Source organism: Engraulis encrasicolus, chromosome 10 (genome assembly GCF_034702125.1).
Source record: "Engraulis encrasicolus isolate BLACKSEA-1 chromosome 10, IST_EnEncr_1.0, whole genome shotgun sequence".
Lineage (NCBI taxonomy): Eukaryota > Metazoa > Chordata > Actinopteri > Clupeiformes > Engraulidae > Engraulis > Engraulis encrasicolus.
The window spans coordinates 44,657,431-44,675,966 of record NC_085866.1 but is presented as its reverse complement, the minus strand read 5'-3'; the positions used below and the strand labels follow the sequence as shown (position 1 = coordinate 44,675,966).

At 48.8% G+C, this 18,536-nt stretch overlaps 1 protein-coding gene across 11 annotated transcripts in view; it reads left to right on the top strand.

Annotated features, from left to right (window-relative positions):
• The window catches only part of rerea (arginine-glutamic acid dipeptide (RE) repeats a), a 260,930-nt gene that overhangs the window by 216,563 nt on the left and 25,831 nt on the right, over window positions 1-18,536 (top strand). For all 11 annotated transcript variants that reach the window (XM_063209003.1, XM_063209002.1, XM_063209001.1 and 8 more), the window contains 2 exons: window positions 756-854; window positions 11,349-11,429. In XM_063209003.1, the coding sequence (XP_063065073.1) occupies window positions 756-854; window positions 11,349-11,429 (180 nt within the window). The remainder of the gene's footprint in view (window positions 1-755; window positions 855-11,348; window positions 11,430-18,536) is intronic.

Genomic DNA, 18,536 nt, shown 5'->3' with positions numbered 1-18,536 from the left:
CACACACACAACGCTATTTCACACATTACAGTAACATTGGCTCTGTTTAATTAGCTTGCTGTCAGAGAGACGGACAGCTTGTGAAGGAGTGGAACACGAGTGTCGCTGTAAAAAGAGGAAGAAAAATCATGAAACATTCTCGTAGTGTCGTCCGGGCCATGCAATATAAATGAGAGCAAGGCAAAGGCCTCGTCTCGCTAGTCGGCCTGCAGTGGCATGCGCGTGGCTGTACAACGTGTTCCGGGCTCCAGAGCCGACGGAGGCCGAGACTTGAGGTTATTTTAGTTGAAGCTGCCGCGCAGTCTCGCTGCCACGTAGACCCTCGTCTGTCTGCCTGTGTCTCTCCCTCCTTCGCTCTCTTTTTCCTCAACCTGTCTCTCTCTCTCTCTCTTTGCTTAATGGCTTTCAGATTCACGGCCCAGCTGTCCAAACTCGGCTGCTCTTGACATATCGAAGGCTCCCCCCACTTGCACCCGCACACAAACACACACACATGCACACAAATACACACTTGCTGTACACACAAAGGAAAATCAAATACCATCAACTCTCCTGCGCTCTCTCTCCTTGACAAATCCCAGCCGATGCCAAAAAATTCTGAGGCTAAAATCGCAGCAACCATAAACTGAAATGGAGGCTTTTGTTGTAGATCATTTAGGCCGGCGGGCAGGCAGGCAGGCAGGGTCAGTACTGTCTTGTATTTTTACTGTGTATGTATGTGTAAAGTGTGTGCCTATGTCATTCTCTCTCCACAGCTGCATGAGAGCAGTTACGATGCTGGAAAGGCCTTACAGAGGCTGGTGAAGAAACCAGTGCCTAAGCTCATCGAGAAGTGCTGGTCAGAAGACGAAGTGGTAAGTCGCACAAATGTGTTTTCATCTATAATGGAATGTTTCACAGATTGATTTGACTAAGTATGCAGGTGTTGATGTGTGTGCCGAGGAGTGGTTGGTGTTCACTTTAGTGTATGCAGAGTGTGTGGGTTGTGTGTTTTGGATAAAGATTGAAGAGCTGTGTGCTTTGGATAGAGGTACGTTAATGCATGGGCGGGGTGTGTGACTTTCTGTAACTACCGAGCGCTTATGTGTACTAGTCTGGGTGTTTCCAATAAAGGTACGTGCATTTGTGTGGGTGTAGTGTGTGTGCTTTTTGGTGACCTGCAAGAGTGTATGAAAGCAAATTTGCGCGTTTGCACTTGCTTTGTGTGTTTTGAACGTCTGCCCAGCAGTCGTGTGTGTGTGTGTGTGTGTGTGTGTGTGTGTGTGTGTGTGTGTGTGTGTGTGTGTGTGTGTGTGTGTGTGTGTGTGTGTGTGTGTGTGTGGGACATCATACTCCTCCAAGAGGGAGGAGAGCACGGCAGCTGCATCCTGTTTATGCTCTGCAGAACACATCTTCATCTGACTGATGCACTGAAAGACAGCCAGCAAAGAAACCGAACACACACACCGCGCTCCCTAAGTCTCTTAATGGGATGAGGGGTGGACGCACGACACCCCTCTGAAAATCTTAGTTTGATGAAGGAAGTTGGTTTAGTATTAGGGAAGGTAGGGGTGAAACGGCAAGAAACTTAGGTAGGCGTAGATTGTTGATGCATTTCTCTATGAATTTTGAGTGTTAGCCAGGCTGTTGTGGTTGAGGTAGAGCCGGACAAGAGCACTTAGGTGTGGGTTGTTGATGGCTTTTTAGTATGATTGGATTTTGAGTGTTAGCCAGGCGCTAGGGCAACGCTAGCATGCGGGGGTAGGGGTAAAAACAGGGCAAGAAAACGTTAGGCGTAGGTTGTTGATGGATTTTTGGTGTGATTGGATTTTGAGTGTTTGCCAGAAGGCAGGGCAAAGCGAAGCTAGCATGGGAAAAGGGAGAAAGTTGTTTTCCTGCGCCCTGTCATGGTGGATCAGGCTGGAGGGTGGTGACAAACAGGCGGTGAACCCAAGGCTACGGGAGAGCCTGGCGTCCAAGTAAGCCCACCCACCGTGGCAGGCCAACTCCAGAAAGGTGCCCCCGAGAAGTTTTCCCCTGCTTACTGCAGACATACACACGCACACACATTACACAATACATACACACACTACACTACACTACACTACACAATACGCACGCACACACTACATGCACCCATAGCCATCTCTCCTCGCTCAGTCACTCATAAAAATGGACCTGGGTTTTATTGACCACTCCAGCACTGAATCATCTGCTGGACAGCATCCACTTGGCTTTTCTGTCTCAAAGTCCTCACAAGCACCCTACCCTCCTGGACTGGACTGGACTAACATATTTTTCAACTGGAAACTTTATGATGTTGTGTCAGGAGGCCTTGGCAGACTAGTTTTTGACAGTTGGCACTCAAGTACATGGACTGTACATTAAATTTGACTGAGCGAGTAAGAAAAAGGGAGAGAAAAAGTAGAGCGAGAGTGAAATGAGAAATCAAATGTCTTCTTAATCAAGCAGCGAGCGAGGCCGCCCTGTTAATGAATTGGTGATAAAAACGGGTTGCATCTGGCATGTTGGAAATCACATGTCAAGACGGCGACAAATTGAGCTGCATTTGAGCTCCTCTGCCCGCACGACCGCCACAGCACAGCCGTGACAGACGGCCACTTTGGAAATAAAACAGGACCCCGGGCCCCCTCTCTCATCAGCGGCTAATCGAAACGGATTAAGCTGCCTGTCCGCGTGCCGAACCCTAGTCATTTCTCCTGTTTATTTATGTTCGATTTGCTGCGGGCAGGGGCGCCGGTGCCACGATGCCGCTGATTGGCACTCTGAACTGAACTAGGACGCCACAGCCTGCACCACAGCAACCCACAGTCCTGCCAACGTCTCTCTTCTCCGTCTCCCTCCATGATTTTGTTGAAATTCACTAAAACCAGATTTCTAAAGGCACTGATTTTCTGAACCTGCCATACTACAAAGTTGCCATATAGTTGAAATTGCCACTGAAATTGCCAAAAGTTCAAATAAATGAAACTAGATTAGTTGTTTACCTTGTTTACGTACATGGCAAACACATCACATGCATGTCTTTTAATTAGGAGAAGGCAGCTGTGATGGGCAGCACAGTAAACAAGTCAGGGGTTGCTTTCAGCAGCTTCTCTCTGATGCAACACTTGAGCCTTCTTTTGAACCGCTTGACGTCCTGTAAACGCATGTACACACATTCATGCATGCATGATTGCATGCACACACACACACAGCTCCAGGGCGCTGACTGCCCAAGCTCCACCCAGGCAGCCACGCTGGTGCACTTGAGGCTGGTGCAGCCAGGAGAGAGGGGGGAGGCAGGGCAGAGCAGAGCAGGGCAGGGCAGGAACGGCAGGGGGTCCAGGCCTGTGCTCGGCCGGGGTGATCTGGTTTCAGCGTGAGCCTTTACAGCCGTGGCCGCCTGGAGGGACAGGTGTAAATGCAGCCCTGACCTTCATGCAACGCACCAGGCAGGGGCTTCTCCACCTCGTTTATTTACTGCCCTCCGCTCTGTCTTAGCAAGGCCCCCCTCCCATGTCCTCGACTTGCTTTTTTGCTCGCTCTCTCTCTCTCTCTCTCTCTCTCTCTCTCTCTCTCTCTCTCTCTCTCTCTCTCTCTCTCTCTCTCTCTCTGCCTCTTTCTATCCCTGTCCTTTCTTGCTCTTCCATTCTCCTGTCCTCTCTCTCTCTCTCTATCTCTCTCTCTCTCTCTCTCTCTCTCTCTCTCTCTCTCTCTCTCTCTCTCTCTCTCTCTCTCTCTCTCTCTCTCTCTGCCATGCCATGCCCTCCAGGGCCTGTAGTCTCATTATTCCTGCTCTCCTCCTCAGCTGGCGTGTGAGATGTGAGGGGAAGAGACAAGTCGCTGCCTCAGAGATGGCAGCATGCACACCTCTTCAGGGTCACTTGTCACCCGCCACTCTCCCCTCCCCACATCATCACCACCACCACCACCACCACATCACCCCACACCATCATCCCATCCCAGCCCTCCCTTGGCTGCCTCTTCCATCTTAAGCCTGCAGCTATCTGCTGGACTTTCAGTATTTTTTGTTAATCATTGCAGTATTTTTTGCATGTACCTGCACATGTTATATTTATGGCTCAGTTCATATACCTCTCCTAGATACACGTGGCTAGTGCTTTACCTATAACAAGGTGCTTTTGTAATTTTCTGGTGTTTTGAACCTTTTTTGGGACTTATCCTAGAACTTTTTAAGGACTGTACTAAACACACAGTATACAAAAAAGTGTGCTTAGTGATACATATCCAGCCTGCCTGTGACCAGGTGGCATATGGTAGTAGTCTGTAAATACCCTCACTGGTCCACCCAGTGGCAGAAGGGGAGCATAGCTCATGGTGCGCCTGCGCACACTCACCACACAGCTCAACTGCTCTCTCAGCCCCCCTAGTGGCCACCGTAAATTACTACCACACCCGACACAGAGAGAGTTTAGATTTTATTTATTTTTTCCTGCCTACCCTACCAAAAAAATAGAAACACTCCTCCACCCACCCACACTTGTGAGCCACACCACACCCACCATCTCCTCCACTTTAGCACCCACCTCCTCCTCACCACCCGCGTCTCCTCCAGTGAGGGAGCAGCAGGGAGGGGGCCTGCACAACACCAGCGGAGCAGATCGGAACATTCCAGCATTAAAATCCCCCCTCGCAAATCTTCTGTGCGGAGAGCCGAGCCGAGCCCAGCGGAGTGGGTGGGTGGGTGGTTTTTAAAAGAGCTCTCTCTCTCTCTCTCTCTCTCTCTCTCTCTCTCTCTCTCTCTCTCTCTCTCTCTCTCTCTCTCTCTCTCTCTCTCTCTCTCTCTCCCCCTGCCTCAGAGACAAGCAGCCAACCCACCCACCCACTTCAAAGTTGATTTAGTCTTTTATTTTCCCTCTTCAGCTGTCATCGAGTGCAACCGGTTCAAAAAAACGTCCCCCGTTTTTTTTCTTCTTTTTTTTTTGGGAGAGATTTTATTTTTTTGTTGTTGCCCGTACAAATTGGCCATGGCTTTGCAACCCACATTTAAAATAGAGAGCAAGAGTGGGGAAAAACAAAGCAAATAAGCTTTGCTTTTGTACGACAATCAAACTGTGGTGGCGGTGGCTTTTCTTTTGTAGTGTCACGTTCACAGAGAATAATGAAAAGCTAGAGGATATCCTGTCACCTTTTTTGAGAGGGTTTGTTGAGGGAGGAAACTGTGGTCTGTTGCACACCGTTGCGTCTTCCTGGGCGCCAGCGGTTAAAAAACAGTCTGTGAGCCAAAGAGGGGAAAGAACAAGAGAGAGCGATAGAGAGAGAGAGAGAAGTTTAAAAAAAACACCTGAAAGAGTCAGCTAGACGAGCATAAAACCGCACCCAGCGGCCACACTCATCAATAAGTCATCTGTCGCTGCCGTGCTGTTTGGCCGGGCGGCTGGCTGCTTAGTAGTGTATGAGTGTGCGTGCTGCTGGCTGTATGAGTTTGAGAGCTGCTGTCTAATGTGTGTGTAATGTGCAGCAGGCAGCACAGTGAGGACGTGGCTGTCTGAGCGTGTGCGGAGGGCTGGCTGCGGTTGGCCGTGGCTGAAGTCTGTCATTACCAACTCCAGCCACCACCATCGGCCTCTCTACTACTACCACCACCACCACTGCTGCTGCTGCTGCCACAGTCATGTCTGCTCTTGTGTGCCTGCCTCTCCCGCACACCCTAGCAGACACCTACCGAATCTTCATTTCTCTCCATCTCTTTCTGTCCCTCTCTCTCTGTTGCACCCTGAATCTATTTGTGTTGCACTCTGACTCTCTGTGTCTATTTTGCTTTCTGTTTTCCTTCCTCTCTTTCGCTCCGTCTCTCTATCTCTGTTCAGTAATGACCAGGAAATGGGTTGGTCAGGTTTAAACAAAAGGTCAAGTGCACTGATTTCACAATCACAGTCCTATCGGTCATGAGCGAGAGAGAGCGAGGGACAGAGAGAGAGAGAAAGAGAAAGATAAAGAGAGGATATAGAATTCAGAAGGAGCATGAGCACATGAGCTCGCATGTGTGTTTTGTGTGTATAGTGGCCTGTGGGGTTGGGTGGGAGGTGATGTGGTTGACACCATCTCTCTTGTCCTCCGCCCGCCCGCCCGCCTGCCTGCCTGCCTGGGTGATCTCAACCAGTTCTGCAGCTTTTAACAATTACCGCTCTAGCAGGAAGTGCACGCGTTCATCATCACAATGGAGGCTTTTTGAGCCTCCTCTCTTGCCCTACTGCTTGTGCTTTACAATAGCACTCTGTTCAGAGGGATGAGGAGGAAAGGGGGAAAGCCAGGAAAAGACAGAGAGAGAGAGAGAGAAAATCTGGGGGGGGAAATAGTCCGTACTCTGGAACAATTTCTGACAGAGAGAAGCCTGTTGTTTCTGCAGCATGCCTGCTGGTTTTGGTAGCGCTGTTGCCACCATCACCCCCATCCCCCTCTCCTCCTCTCTCCCCCTCTTTTCCCCCGCCTCGCTCCACTTGTGCGAAAGAGGGAGAGCCCCTCCCGCCACCGGCCCCCGTTGCCTAGCAACGGTGGGGCTGGAGCCTTGTGCTGGCAGGGGCCGAGCGATCGGGAGAGCAGATTGGTGGATGATTTATTAGCTGGGCTAGCGGAGCAGTGAGCTCAGGCAGCTGAAATGGAGCCTTAAACTGGAGCCGACATGCAGCCAGGCAGGCAGGCAGAGAGGGGGAGAAAGAGGAGGAGGAGGGAGGAGGAGAGAAGAGAAGCATTGAGACAGAAGGAACGAGAGGGCGAGAGTGAGAAAGACAGAAGGGAACAAGTGAGTGAGCGAGAGAAGGAAAGAAGGTGGGAGGCAGACTAGAGGCATAGAGGGGTGAGGAGTAAGAAGGGAGGCAAGGGGAAGCACCGAAGACAGAAGGAGAGAAGAAGGAGAGGGAGGGGAGGAGATAGAGAGACGGCGCCTGCAGAGCAGATAGGCAGGCAGTGTGTAAATATTACAGTAGGTGGAAGCGTAATTAGCGTGACATAATCAGGGCACTAACACGGGGGCCGGGCGCTGGCAGGTGTAATTGATTTTGCTCCCGGTGGAGCACGGGCCAGCCGAGACCCCCCGCGTCATGAGGACTCACTCAGCCTGTCTGCTCTCATGAGCACCGCGCCTCCAAACGGCTGACCCACCACACGCGCACGCACACACACACACACACACACACACACACACACACACACACACACACACACACACACACACACACACACACACACACACTTGCACTCTCGGATGCAAACTACCCACTTGCTCATCAACAACGCTACGCCACAGGTTGTGTGTGTGTGTGTTGGGGGAGACAACTCTGATGAATGCAAAGTAGTTAATGCATTTATGTATACTTGTCTGTCTCACAAGCAGAAACTGCTATAATCTTTTCAATCCGTTTTATGATTGTTTAATTTGCGTGTAGTTTAGGGAGGGTATCAATGTTCCGGAAAGATTATACATTCTGTACTATGTTGACTGAGTATGTAGCTTCATACATTCCTTAGTCTGTGACTGTGTATATTTTTATGTTCTTTAGTATGTGACTGAGTGCGTGTACGCTGATAGGTTCTTAAGTATCTATGAGTATGTATTGTTTGGTATAGTATGGCTACCGCAGCGTCTTTCTGCCTGTGTGTGTATATGTGCTGGCGAAAGGGACAGTGGTGCTTCCCGCTGTCGGTGTATGTGGCTGAGTGTGCACCTTAATAGGTTCGCTTCAGTATCCGTGAGTGTGTAGTATTGTAGGGCTGTCGCAGCATTTTTCTGGCTGCCTGTGTGTGTGTGTGTGTGAGTGTGCTGGCGAGAGGGGTCGATGGTGCTTCCTGTGGTCGGCTCTTGTTTCCCCTGCCGGTCAGCTCCCACCGTGACGGGGGAGCGGCGGGTCAGCGAGTCGCAGCACTCTGGGACGCCCCTGCCAAGAGGCGGTCAACCCCTACTGGTCAGGCACAGAGCTGAGCTGACCGCTCCCCCAGGACCCACCGCTCTAGAAAACACACACACACACGCCTGCCTGGCTGGCTGTTACAGAGCACTAGTCCACACACCCTACTGTAGCCTACACATTCCCAAGGTTGAATTTAGTAGATGGTGTTATGCTATGTTATTGTTACTAATATTATTAAGTTATATTATTATTACTAAGTTATGCTTTACAGGTCCTTTGGAAATGGTACTGGCACTGGTATACTGTACATGTATTACGGTATATATTATATATCATTTATACAATTTCCCTCAGGATTAATAAATGATACTCTACTCTCTACATAAAATATGGGAAGGTGTATCATGGGGAAGGGTTTTGGAATTATTACATCATATTTTAATATGATAATAATAAAATGAAAGGTCAGTGTTAAATTTCTAAATTATTGCACTCACTTCTCATCTGAACTCGTAAGCCATGAAAAGGATATCAAGCAAGTGCCCTTTCACTGTAATCATTCAGTCTTGGTGCCCTCGTTCTGGAGGGTCTTTAGTGCATTTTCTCACTGTCACTGGATGGCAGTTGGCCACACGTGCGTGCGTGAGCTAAGCGGAGGGGCTGGTGTGTGAGTTTGAGAGGAATGCTGTTCTCATGGATACGGCTCCATCTGCTGGCTCATCAACTACTGTATACCTCCAGCCACAGAAAACCCTGTGTGTCTGTGATTGTGCATGGGTGTGTGTCTGTGTGTGTGTGTGTGTGTGTGTGTGTGTGTGTGTGTGTGTGTGTGTGTGTGTGTGTGTGTGTGTGTGTGTGTGTGTGTGTGTGTGTGTGTGTGTGTGTGTGTGTTTGTATTTCACCCTGTCAGGAGAGCCGTGTTTACATCAAACACATCTTCTTGTTTAGAGCAAGTGAGCCACTATTACAGGGTGAGAAGAAGAAAGAGAAGAGAAGAGACTGAAAGAGGGGAAGGAGAAAAAAAAGAAAAACTGAAAGTTTCCATGCGGCTTGTGAGGCGGCGGCGGCGTTACAAGCGTTGTTCAAAGCCCTGGGCAATTTAGCCTGAAATTTGCCGTATTAGGATTTAAACTTGCTGTGATTTACGTGATCTCTTTGAAGAGGAAATCTTGTTAAAAGTGCTGAAACCAAATGAAGGCAGCAAAAAGGGAAGAGGAAACCCTCCCCCTCTTTTTCTCTGCCTCTCTCTCTCTCTCTCGCTCTCTTTCTCTCTCTCTACCCCCAGTTCTCTCGCTCGGGCGCTCATGCTCTCACCATGCTTACCACAGATTGTTCCTTTAAAAAGCCATTTGTAAACAGTGGGCTGGTTACATAAGCGGTACATACTGTATGCGTTGGGAGGAGGGCAGGGAAGGCGAGGGCAAGGGAGGTGAGGAGGAGGGGGGGGGAGGGGAGGGGTTGGTTGGTTGGCTTCTTGTTGGCCGTGTGTTTCCATGCATTTGTGTTTGTTGAGGGGGGAAACGCAACTCCATGTCTGGTTTTGTGCCTCGCTTGTCTCCTCCGTTAAGCGCGTCGGAGATCTCTCTCGGCGCAAAATTGTCCCAGTCTTCCCTCCTTTCCTCTCTGTGCCTGTATGCCTACAGGCTGAGTAGATTAGTGCTGTGGCAGATTTAAATGTAATATATAAAAATGCACAAAAGTTAATAGCAAGACGAAGTTGCCCAAACTGAAATAAAGGGGGAAATGAAAAGATGGCCCCTTTTGATTTTAAACTGCTGAGAGGAATTAAATGAGTACATTAAGAGCAGCAGTCCAATAATGTGGCGGGTTTGAATGTTTACAAGAGCCTTTAAAAAAACCTGCCCTTCTCCCTTCGCACATGCTCAGTTTGTGCTCCCTTGAGTGTGTTTGTGGAGCGTGAGTGCGAGCAGCGTGGTGGTGTATGTGTCTTGTCAGTGACACATGCTGGAAGCCGTGCTCCCGCGCTCCTGATCCGCTTACGCTCCACCCCAGCTTTTGCAAGTTGTTGCCGTCCAGAGGCTCTCTAGCAGAAAGATCACATGTAAAGCCTTCCCCTTTGTAGTGGAGGAGCACAGAGTGACAAGCTATTTCTTGCTTGTTAAAAAAAAAACTGTGAAATACAAAAACAACCAAAGCCATCCATGTTTTGGGAGACTTTTGTGTGGATTTGGTCCTCTGCCCTCCACTTCTCTTGCCTCCCCTTGGAGACCAGCTGGTAGCTTTCCGGGGCTGTGGCCCCGGTGGACTTTGCTTGCCTTGTTGCCGGAGTTAGTTCAATAGGGAGCGATCGCTCGCGCACAGGAGGACAAGCGGAGGAGTGGAGTAGAGCTGAGCGCAGCACAGCGGAGAGGAGAGGAGAGGAGAGGGGGGATCGCGGCTGGAACAAGAAAGTAAATCTGTCGCTCGTCTGCTCCGCTGCCTGTGTGTGTGAATTTGCCACTGCCTTCAGCCGCTGCCGCTGTTACTCTTTAAACGGGATTGAAAAGGCTCTGTTTTCACATGTGGTAATTGCTGTTTTTTCCCCATCTGTACTCTTGTCTTGTGTATATTGCTATTCCTCTCGTATGTATTCTTGGTGCTTTACATTCTTCCTTTGAAATCAGTTTAGCGGTTAAGCAGCTGGATTTTTTTTAATCTTCGTGGCAGTTGGTGCTACTGTTTTTGCTTTCCTGTTGCTGTTGTTTTGGAGGTTTCAGAATCAGTCAGACTCAGTAGTACTACAATTCTTGAAAGCTGTTGAAGCAGTGGTACTGTTTAAAAATGCAGTAATTGTAGTGTTTCAGTGAGGATTTTAAAGCTTGTCTGACTCTTGCATGTGGCCTGTGTGGGTCAGAGTGTAAGTGAGGAGACAGCTGAGCGGGGGAAATGTCGGCGTGCGTCCGTCTATGGAACTTGCTGAAGTTTGTAGTCGTCGTCACTTTGAACTTGGTGTGCGCCGCGCGACTTTTTTCCTGTGCGATGCGCGTCTCGGCTCCCGTTGAACTTCCATTTCATACCAAACTGCCATTATGTGTGGCCCCTGCCCCTGAGCCGTTTGATCCTTTGCACAGATTCCTGCTTTTGTTGTCATTTCCTCTGCAGTTTGCTGTTATGTGTGAGTGCGTGTGTGTTTGTGTCTGTCTGGACAGTGTGTCTGTTGTGTTGTGTTAGTGTTGTGTTGGTTGTTGTGGTGGTGTGTTGTTTTGGTGCTGTGCTCACTGCTTTCCACCTCAAGGGCTTAAAATCGAGGGGAGTGCTGAGGTTTCCAGATTAGAATCAAAACGTTCAAAATGTTTTTCTTCTCTCCTTCTCTCAGCGGTTAGCGGTGTGGTGTGTTGTGTTGTGTTGTAGTCGGTAGGAGGCTTTCAAGTGCTCCATGCTGAAATACTGTAACTTGACTGCTCTCACTCAGCTTCTATTTCTATTTTATTATTTTTTTCGGTTTTCCCCCCGAATTGTCTAATTTTTCTTCTTTTTTCCCTACCTCCTCCTCCACAGAAACGGTTCATCAAAGGACTGAGACAGTACGGCAAGAACTTCTTCAGGATTCGGAAAGACCTGCTTCCCAACAAGGAAACGGTAAGCGTTTTTTCCCCTTCATTTGGAAATATTTATGGGTTTCTCTCCACCAAGACGTTCATTCATTTTCCTCCAGACACTTCTTTTTTCCATTTTAATTTACGCGGTCATAAAGAATTAGGAAGTTTTTGATATTTGGTGGGTTTTTTATTACGATCTGAACTGTATATCCATTTCTTCACTTCTTCATTATTTAGGAAACATATTGATGCGAAAGTGAAAGACACTCGTGAGAAATGCGCACATGGAGACGCTCACACACACACCAACATACAGTATAAAATGGGTGGGAGGAAGGGAAGCAGAGCAAAGCACTGCACATTTCATCATGCATCACATTTATCAGTTTGTCTGTGGGTCATATACCCTGGAGCTTATTCAGGGCCATATAACGCTTCTCTCCTGTGCAAAACACTAAAGGGGGATTTTATTATTTCTTTTCTGTGCACACAGACACAGGCCCACTCCTCTGCAAATGCCTCTTTTATGTCCCCCAGCACATGTTGGCGCGACAGTTATTTTAAAAGCCCCACCACCATTAGCTCCTTGACAACTGCAAATAGGGAAAGTAGAACTCTTGTGTTTTTATAATTAAATATTAACGTGGTGGCTGCATGCCTAAGCAGTTGCTACATTGGAACTTGTGTGAGCGGTACACACACACACACACACACACACACACACACACACACACACACACACACACACACACACACACACACACACACACACACACACACACACACACACACACACACACAGACACAAGAGTAAGTGGTGGGCCAGAAAATGGCACGCTGTTCTCAACAACAGTTCTGACATTTAATTTTTACCCAGAGGACACGGGGCGACATGGCTACTCCCCAGTCTTTACAGCAGAGTGGTTTGTTGTTTAAAGTGCTTCAGTCGTTTGGACTTTGAGAGTTTGAGAGCTGGTTATTTATTATTAGGATACACTAAGTAGTCTCATTCCCCGGAGTATGTAAAAAAGCCAAAACTAAACTTGTGTTAAAGTGTTGCTTGATTGTAAGGGGGAGAAGAAACAAGGCATGTTATTTTTGTTCTTTCCTCCTTCCTGTGTTTGAGTAGTGTTAGTGTCCTTAACATAATTGTGGAAAATTCTACAGAAAGACCAGACTGTGGAAATAACTTTTTTCCCCTTCTGTTTGCCTTCAGCCTACACTCTTTTTTTGTTTTTCGCATGTTTCTATCACCTGTCTAATCTGGCGGGTACACACGTAACTTGTTGAAAAGGCTCGTGTTTCAGTCTGGTGTAAGGTGGGCCATGTGTGTAATATGGGTGGGGGAGTGGATCTACCTGATCTTGTCTGCTGTGCAGCGGCAGTAAATTAGTTTGACAGCATACCTGAGACTCACTTTACAGCTGTCTACTCGGATCAGCGCTGTCAAATTGAGTGAGCGATCCGCCGTGTGGAGTACCATAAGCTACTAATGTGTTTCTGTTTCACCAAAACAACAAAAAAGGTCCTACCAAAAGTTTTTTTTCCTCATGAGAACCATTTTTCCTGTTATAGAGAAGAATAAGGAAGCAAGAGGGAAACATAATTTTGTTATTGTTCATGTTTGCTGGTATGGGTACTGCCATGTCATGGCTAGCTGCTGTAATGTCTATGGTGGAAGTTTGTGAATTCAGGTACGGGCTTGTGATGCACACCTTTATTTTTTTCCTGACCTGTCTATTACAAGCCTGCTATGAAGGTCGTTAAAATACTCTCTAGACAAAATGCCTTTTTTTTTGGAGCGGCTGAAATCTAGTTCCCCAGCGAATGCTTTTGAGCGGCCTGTGATAAGAGATTCCTTGGTGGGCACATCAGAGCAGGCTAATACTTGTCAGCTAAGTGAAGGGCAAAAATTCTTCCCGCTTTTACAGTTAAGCATTGAGTACACACCGAGACAATGACAATCAGGCCTGTGGGCCTGGCATTTCTCGCCCCTTGTCGCTAATCAATATACTTTTGAGGGAAAGGCGAACAGATAAGGCAGACAAATACTGGTGGAGCAGCAGACATCGACACACAGCAGGAAGCTGCTTGCTAACACAAGACCAGGGGCAAGAGGGGTGCAGCAACCAAACAGGAAAGAAGTTGCATGTGTTTTTTTTTGTGTGTGTTTTTTTTTTTAAGGTCAGCTCTGTGCAGAGATCAGCCTCGAAGTCCTGTCGGGGTTCATTGGAACATGTGCAGTCCGGTGAAAGCCTCGTTATGACGTGCATGCTCTGTGGCATATTGATTCAGCTGAGAGATAAGTCGATAAAGAAAATCTCTCCTGACAGTGGAAGGAGAAGGAGGAGAATAAGAGAAGAGGGAGAGGAGATGGATGGATGGCTTGCTGGCTGCCTCACTCGGTTGGTTTAAGAGCGAAGAAACTGAGAAGAGTTGCTGCCCACTCACAGTGCAACACCCTATATCGTTTTGTTCACTCTCTGCCCCCCCCTCTTTTTTCCTTTTTCCACATCAGACACAGCCTCCACGCACACAGGGCCCCTCTCACAAGTAGCAGCGCGTGTTAATGATCCCAGAACAACTGTTTCTCAAACTGCAGCGACATGAAACCCGCGGGTCACGCTCGGTGCAAACAATCATTAACCAGGAAGTGTTTGCCCAGCCAAATGAAAGCTTTTGTGACTAAACAGCTCCGGCCAGACTTGCGGCAAGTGAGCAGTTGACCTTCAGCCAGAAGTTTCTGAGTCGGACAACTGTTTTGTTTTGTTTCTTCCCCTCCTTTCAAATCTGCTTCGGCTTGAGCAGGATTCATTTTGAAGGATCTTTATAACAACACAGATGATGTTGCTGACACTGCCTGTGGGCATTTTGCACAATCTAAGGGATTAAGCAGAAAGCCGACAATTAGCAGAGCAAAGAGAAGACGATTTTGCAATGGGCTGTTGGAAAGCGCTCTCTGTAAAAGTCAGCTCATGTCTGTAGCGTTGGTCACCAATGGGGAATTGCAGCCTTGAGGTAGTTGACAGATGCAGCTGGACGCAGAAGATCTGGCCACAAACTCTTTTTTTTTTGAAGAAGAAGAAGAATACCTCTTTTGAGCGGTCATCAACATTCCCCCCTCTCAACTGTTTTCTCCCTCTGTGAGATTCCATTTCATGAGCGGGCCCCGGTCTCCCAAAATGCAATACTGTGTGTCAGGTGTCCGCCTAATCAAATCTTGCGTTCTCGGAGAGAGGGAACTCTCGACGTGATTTGGACAGTGCCCCGGGAGCTGGGAGTACAGCCATCGTTGCGCTCGCCTCGCTCATATGAGGCAGCTTCTGTAATGTTATTCAGCCTGGAGGGTTTGTCTGCTTTACAGGAAAGTAATGGACCTCCTGGTCCACCCTTCAGCCACCCGCTTCCCCAACCTCCACCACCATCTCTCAACCCCATCCTCCTCCGCTCTCCCCGCCGCCACAGTGTCCCTGCCCATGAGAGCAGTGAAGATTCATTTCACTCAGCTGCCAGCACAAAACAAGCTGCTCTTTAAACACAACACGCCAGAGAGAGAGAGCGAGAGCAACAGAGACAATGTTGAGAGCACAAGGGTATAGTCACACGTACAGAGAAATTAAGGGCTCTGCTCAATGCTGCCAGAAAGGAAGGGCGAAGGAAAAAATATGCTTTATTTTCTTTGCCCTTTAAGATTTATCCACCGTTTCTTTTGGTCGAGCTCAGACATGCCACTGTTGTCCAACGGCGGTCCTCCCTTTTGCAGTACCAGCCTAGTATCTTTGCAAGAGTGTTATGGGTTTGTTTTTGTCTGTACTCTGTAATTCTCGCTCCCTCAAGTCTTTTCTTCTCGCAACGGTGATTTATCTTCTTTGTGACTCCCCTTGCATTTGGGTTGGACTTGAGGATGAAGCAAGCGAAATTCGCTTAAAAAAAAAAAAAAAAAAACTTGTTTTGAGTCCTATTAGCCATTCTCTCGCTGCACATCAATACACTTTTTTTGCAGCCGCTTTGAGCGTTTGGCACGGCTGGCTTCCCGGTGCTTTAGTTGTGTTTTGCCACAGGTTCAGGCTGTGATACGAGTGTTGCGTTACGTGGGGGGAGAGACAGAGAGAGAGAGGATGGAGGAGGTCATAAAGAACACTTCCCGGGATGCCGGCCAAGGCCAAAAGACGACCGTGCTCACAGCACTCTCGTCTCCCACCCGTGTTCCTGTTGCCTGTACTCCGACCCACACCCACTCACCCGCGCTCCTCTCTTCCCTTCTCACTCTCCTGCCCTCCCTCCCCTCCCCATTTTTTCCTCACTCTATCCCCGTGTCTCCTCCTCCTGTTCTACCCACCCAGCCCCCCATCTCCAACACCCCCCCCCCCTCCAAACCCCACCAGCTCATTTTATTTCAGAGCAGCAGAAGTGCCCACCACTGAATAAACAGAGCGTGCTCCACTAGCTGTGAGGAATGCTTTATATAAAGCCAAATAAAGGGGGGAAGCAGGGAGTGAGGAGGGTGTGTCGCCAGGCCAACTCTCGCGCTCTCTCCCTCATTCTCTCTCTCTCTCTCTCTCTCTCTCTCTCTCTCTCTCTCTCTCTCTCTCTCTCTCTCTCTCTCTCTGGTACACTAGCTAGCTGGCTGACTGGCTCTCTCCCGGCCACCATTTCCTGCACTTGAAAGACGACGTCACGGAAGAATTTGAGCTGCACCCGCCGCACTCTTCTCCTTCTCTCTCTCCCTTTTCTCCCTCTCTCCCTTTCTCTTTCTCTCTCTCCCTCTCTCTCTGGAGCTGTTTCTCGACAAGCATGTAACATGCTGAGTCCACAGATTGCAGATAATCCCCTCTGGAGGTTGTTTTTTTTCTTCTTCACTTCTCAACCCTTTGGTGTGGGAGAGAAGAGGTTTACACGTCTTCATGATGGCTTGCGACAAGACCTCCATTTTAGCGCTCTTATATGAGTTTCAGCGCCACCGAATGGGCAAACAAGGTGCCATGGTAATTTAGCAAATCTCTTCTATTCCAGCCGACTGTGTCAACACGCATCATGTCATGGGCCCGTTTATTGTACCAACCCCCATTTTCTTCCTCTTTTTTTCCCCTTCTTTTTAATCTCCGCTGATGAGTCGTCTCCTAACAAAGCCATTACAGATAACGAGATAAATTTGAGAGGATAATCAGAGCAGCCTTGTGTCTGTTAGCTTGTAGGGGGAAAAGTAGGTGAGCGCCCGAAGCTTTAATCCACGAACAATAACACAAGGCAGGCAGGCATCCACAGATGGCTGCCCTCCTCTCATCCGGCCGTGCTTCTGGCAGTGGATATTAGCTCCCCGCCTGCTGTTTGGGCCAAGAGGACACGGGCTTAATTGGTTTTCATGCAGTCATGAGGTATTCAATCAGCGGCGATAGCAGGAAGGAAGAAGAGTATCGGGCGAAAACGCTGGAGGGGCCGTGTATTTTTTTTATTTTTGAATGCGAGCGGTATGTTGTGGAGTACATGCAGCGGGAAAAAGGCACCCACAGCCCAGGTGGTCTCTGTAAAGCTGGATAGACAGGCGGAGAGAAAAGACAGAAAGCGAGAAGGGGAAAGTGGAGGGCAAAATAGAAATCCCATCTAGCCCAGGCGGGGGAGAGTTGTGAAAGCAGCAGCGTCTCCAGAGTGCTTCTCTGGCAGTTGCTAAGAGGTGAGAGAGTTGCAGAGGATGTGATGGCAGAGAAGCGGTCTGCCTGGCTGGCTCACCCATCAGTGCGCAGCCCTCAACACCACCACCACCACCACCACACACACACATACACACACACACACACACATACACACACACACATACACACACACACACACGCGCACATACACACACATGCATACACACACCCCACCCTGCTTCAGTCTCTCTCACTCTCCCCCAGGCCCTGTAATTTCAGGCTGAGATGGGCTGGGTGGGTGGGTGAGTGGTTGGATGGGTGGGCAAGGGGTGAGGAGTATGTTGCCGGCAGAGTGTTGCACGATCAACCTCGCAGCAGATGTCTGGCCCAGTGCAGTTTTCAAAAAGGGAGAGGGAGAGAGAGAAAAGAGTTTAAAAAAGAAAATTGTCGGATCTAATCGGCAAAGGGGCTCATCAGCCCTGCGGAAAAGACCCATCTCGCCAACTATCACACCATACAGGGCCCGGGATCGGGCACTAATTAAAAAGGCTGGAGGAAAAGGCAGGGCAAGACGGGGCAAAGCAAGGCAGCAGGGGCGAGGAGGAGCAGCGGGCAGGGCGAGGGCGAGGGCAGCAGCTGTTGTCGTCGGTCGGCTGACAGGAGAGCGGCCTTGTTTGGGTAAACGGACGTGTTGTGTGTGGAAACACTGCGAATGCCATTAGTGGAGGCTAATGTGATTAGCTAAGTAGTGCAAAGAACAGCTCAGTGCTGCGTTTGTTTTCTTCATAATTTTTCTCTGGAGGTTGGATTTTTTTTTTTTTTCCCCGCCTCCTTAAGTCCTTCATTCAGTAAACATTAGAAAAATCGATGCATATGACCCATTTTGTAAACGCATATTTTCCTGTACTCGTGTACTGTATTTTTTTTCCCTGTCTGTTCATTGTGGCTGTAGCTGTACAAAGCCCCCTGAGCTTGTACAAGTTGATCTATTGGATTAGCGCGGCAGACCCCCAGCGAAAGTCTCTCTGTGGCTGAGCAATCTGCCCAGCGCTGGCAGATTTGCTTACAGCAGGCAAAACACGAGTGCTGATTCTCTCGCCGGTGCATCTTTGACCTGTGAAAGCAGAGCCCATTCACTCTCTCCCCACCGAGGGCTCTCGGCGCAGCGGGGATCCGCTGTCTATTTAACATCCTTTCACTGACTCGCCTGCCTTACCAGCCAAGGCCATTGTGGTCGTACACTCTCTCACACATATACACTCCACCATCACCACTCACACTCTTGCACTCTCTCTCTCTCCCTCTCACCCTTGCTCTCTTGCACTCGTTTTCTCTCTGTTTTGCCCTCTGTGGCTCTTTCTCTCTGTCTCTTTTTTTCTTGCCCTTGCACCCATTCTCTGTCTCGTTTTCTCCCTCGCTCTTTCTCTCAGCCCTTCTTTTTTAAAACGCTATAGAAGTGGATGCCTGCCTGCATGTCTGCCAGTCGGTGCATTTTCAGCTTCAGCTTTTTTCTTCTT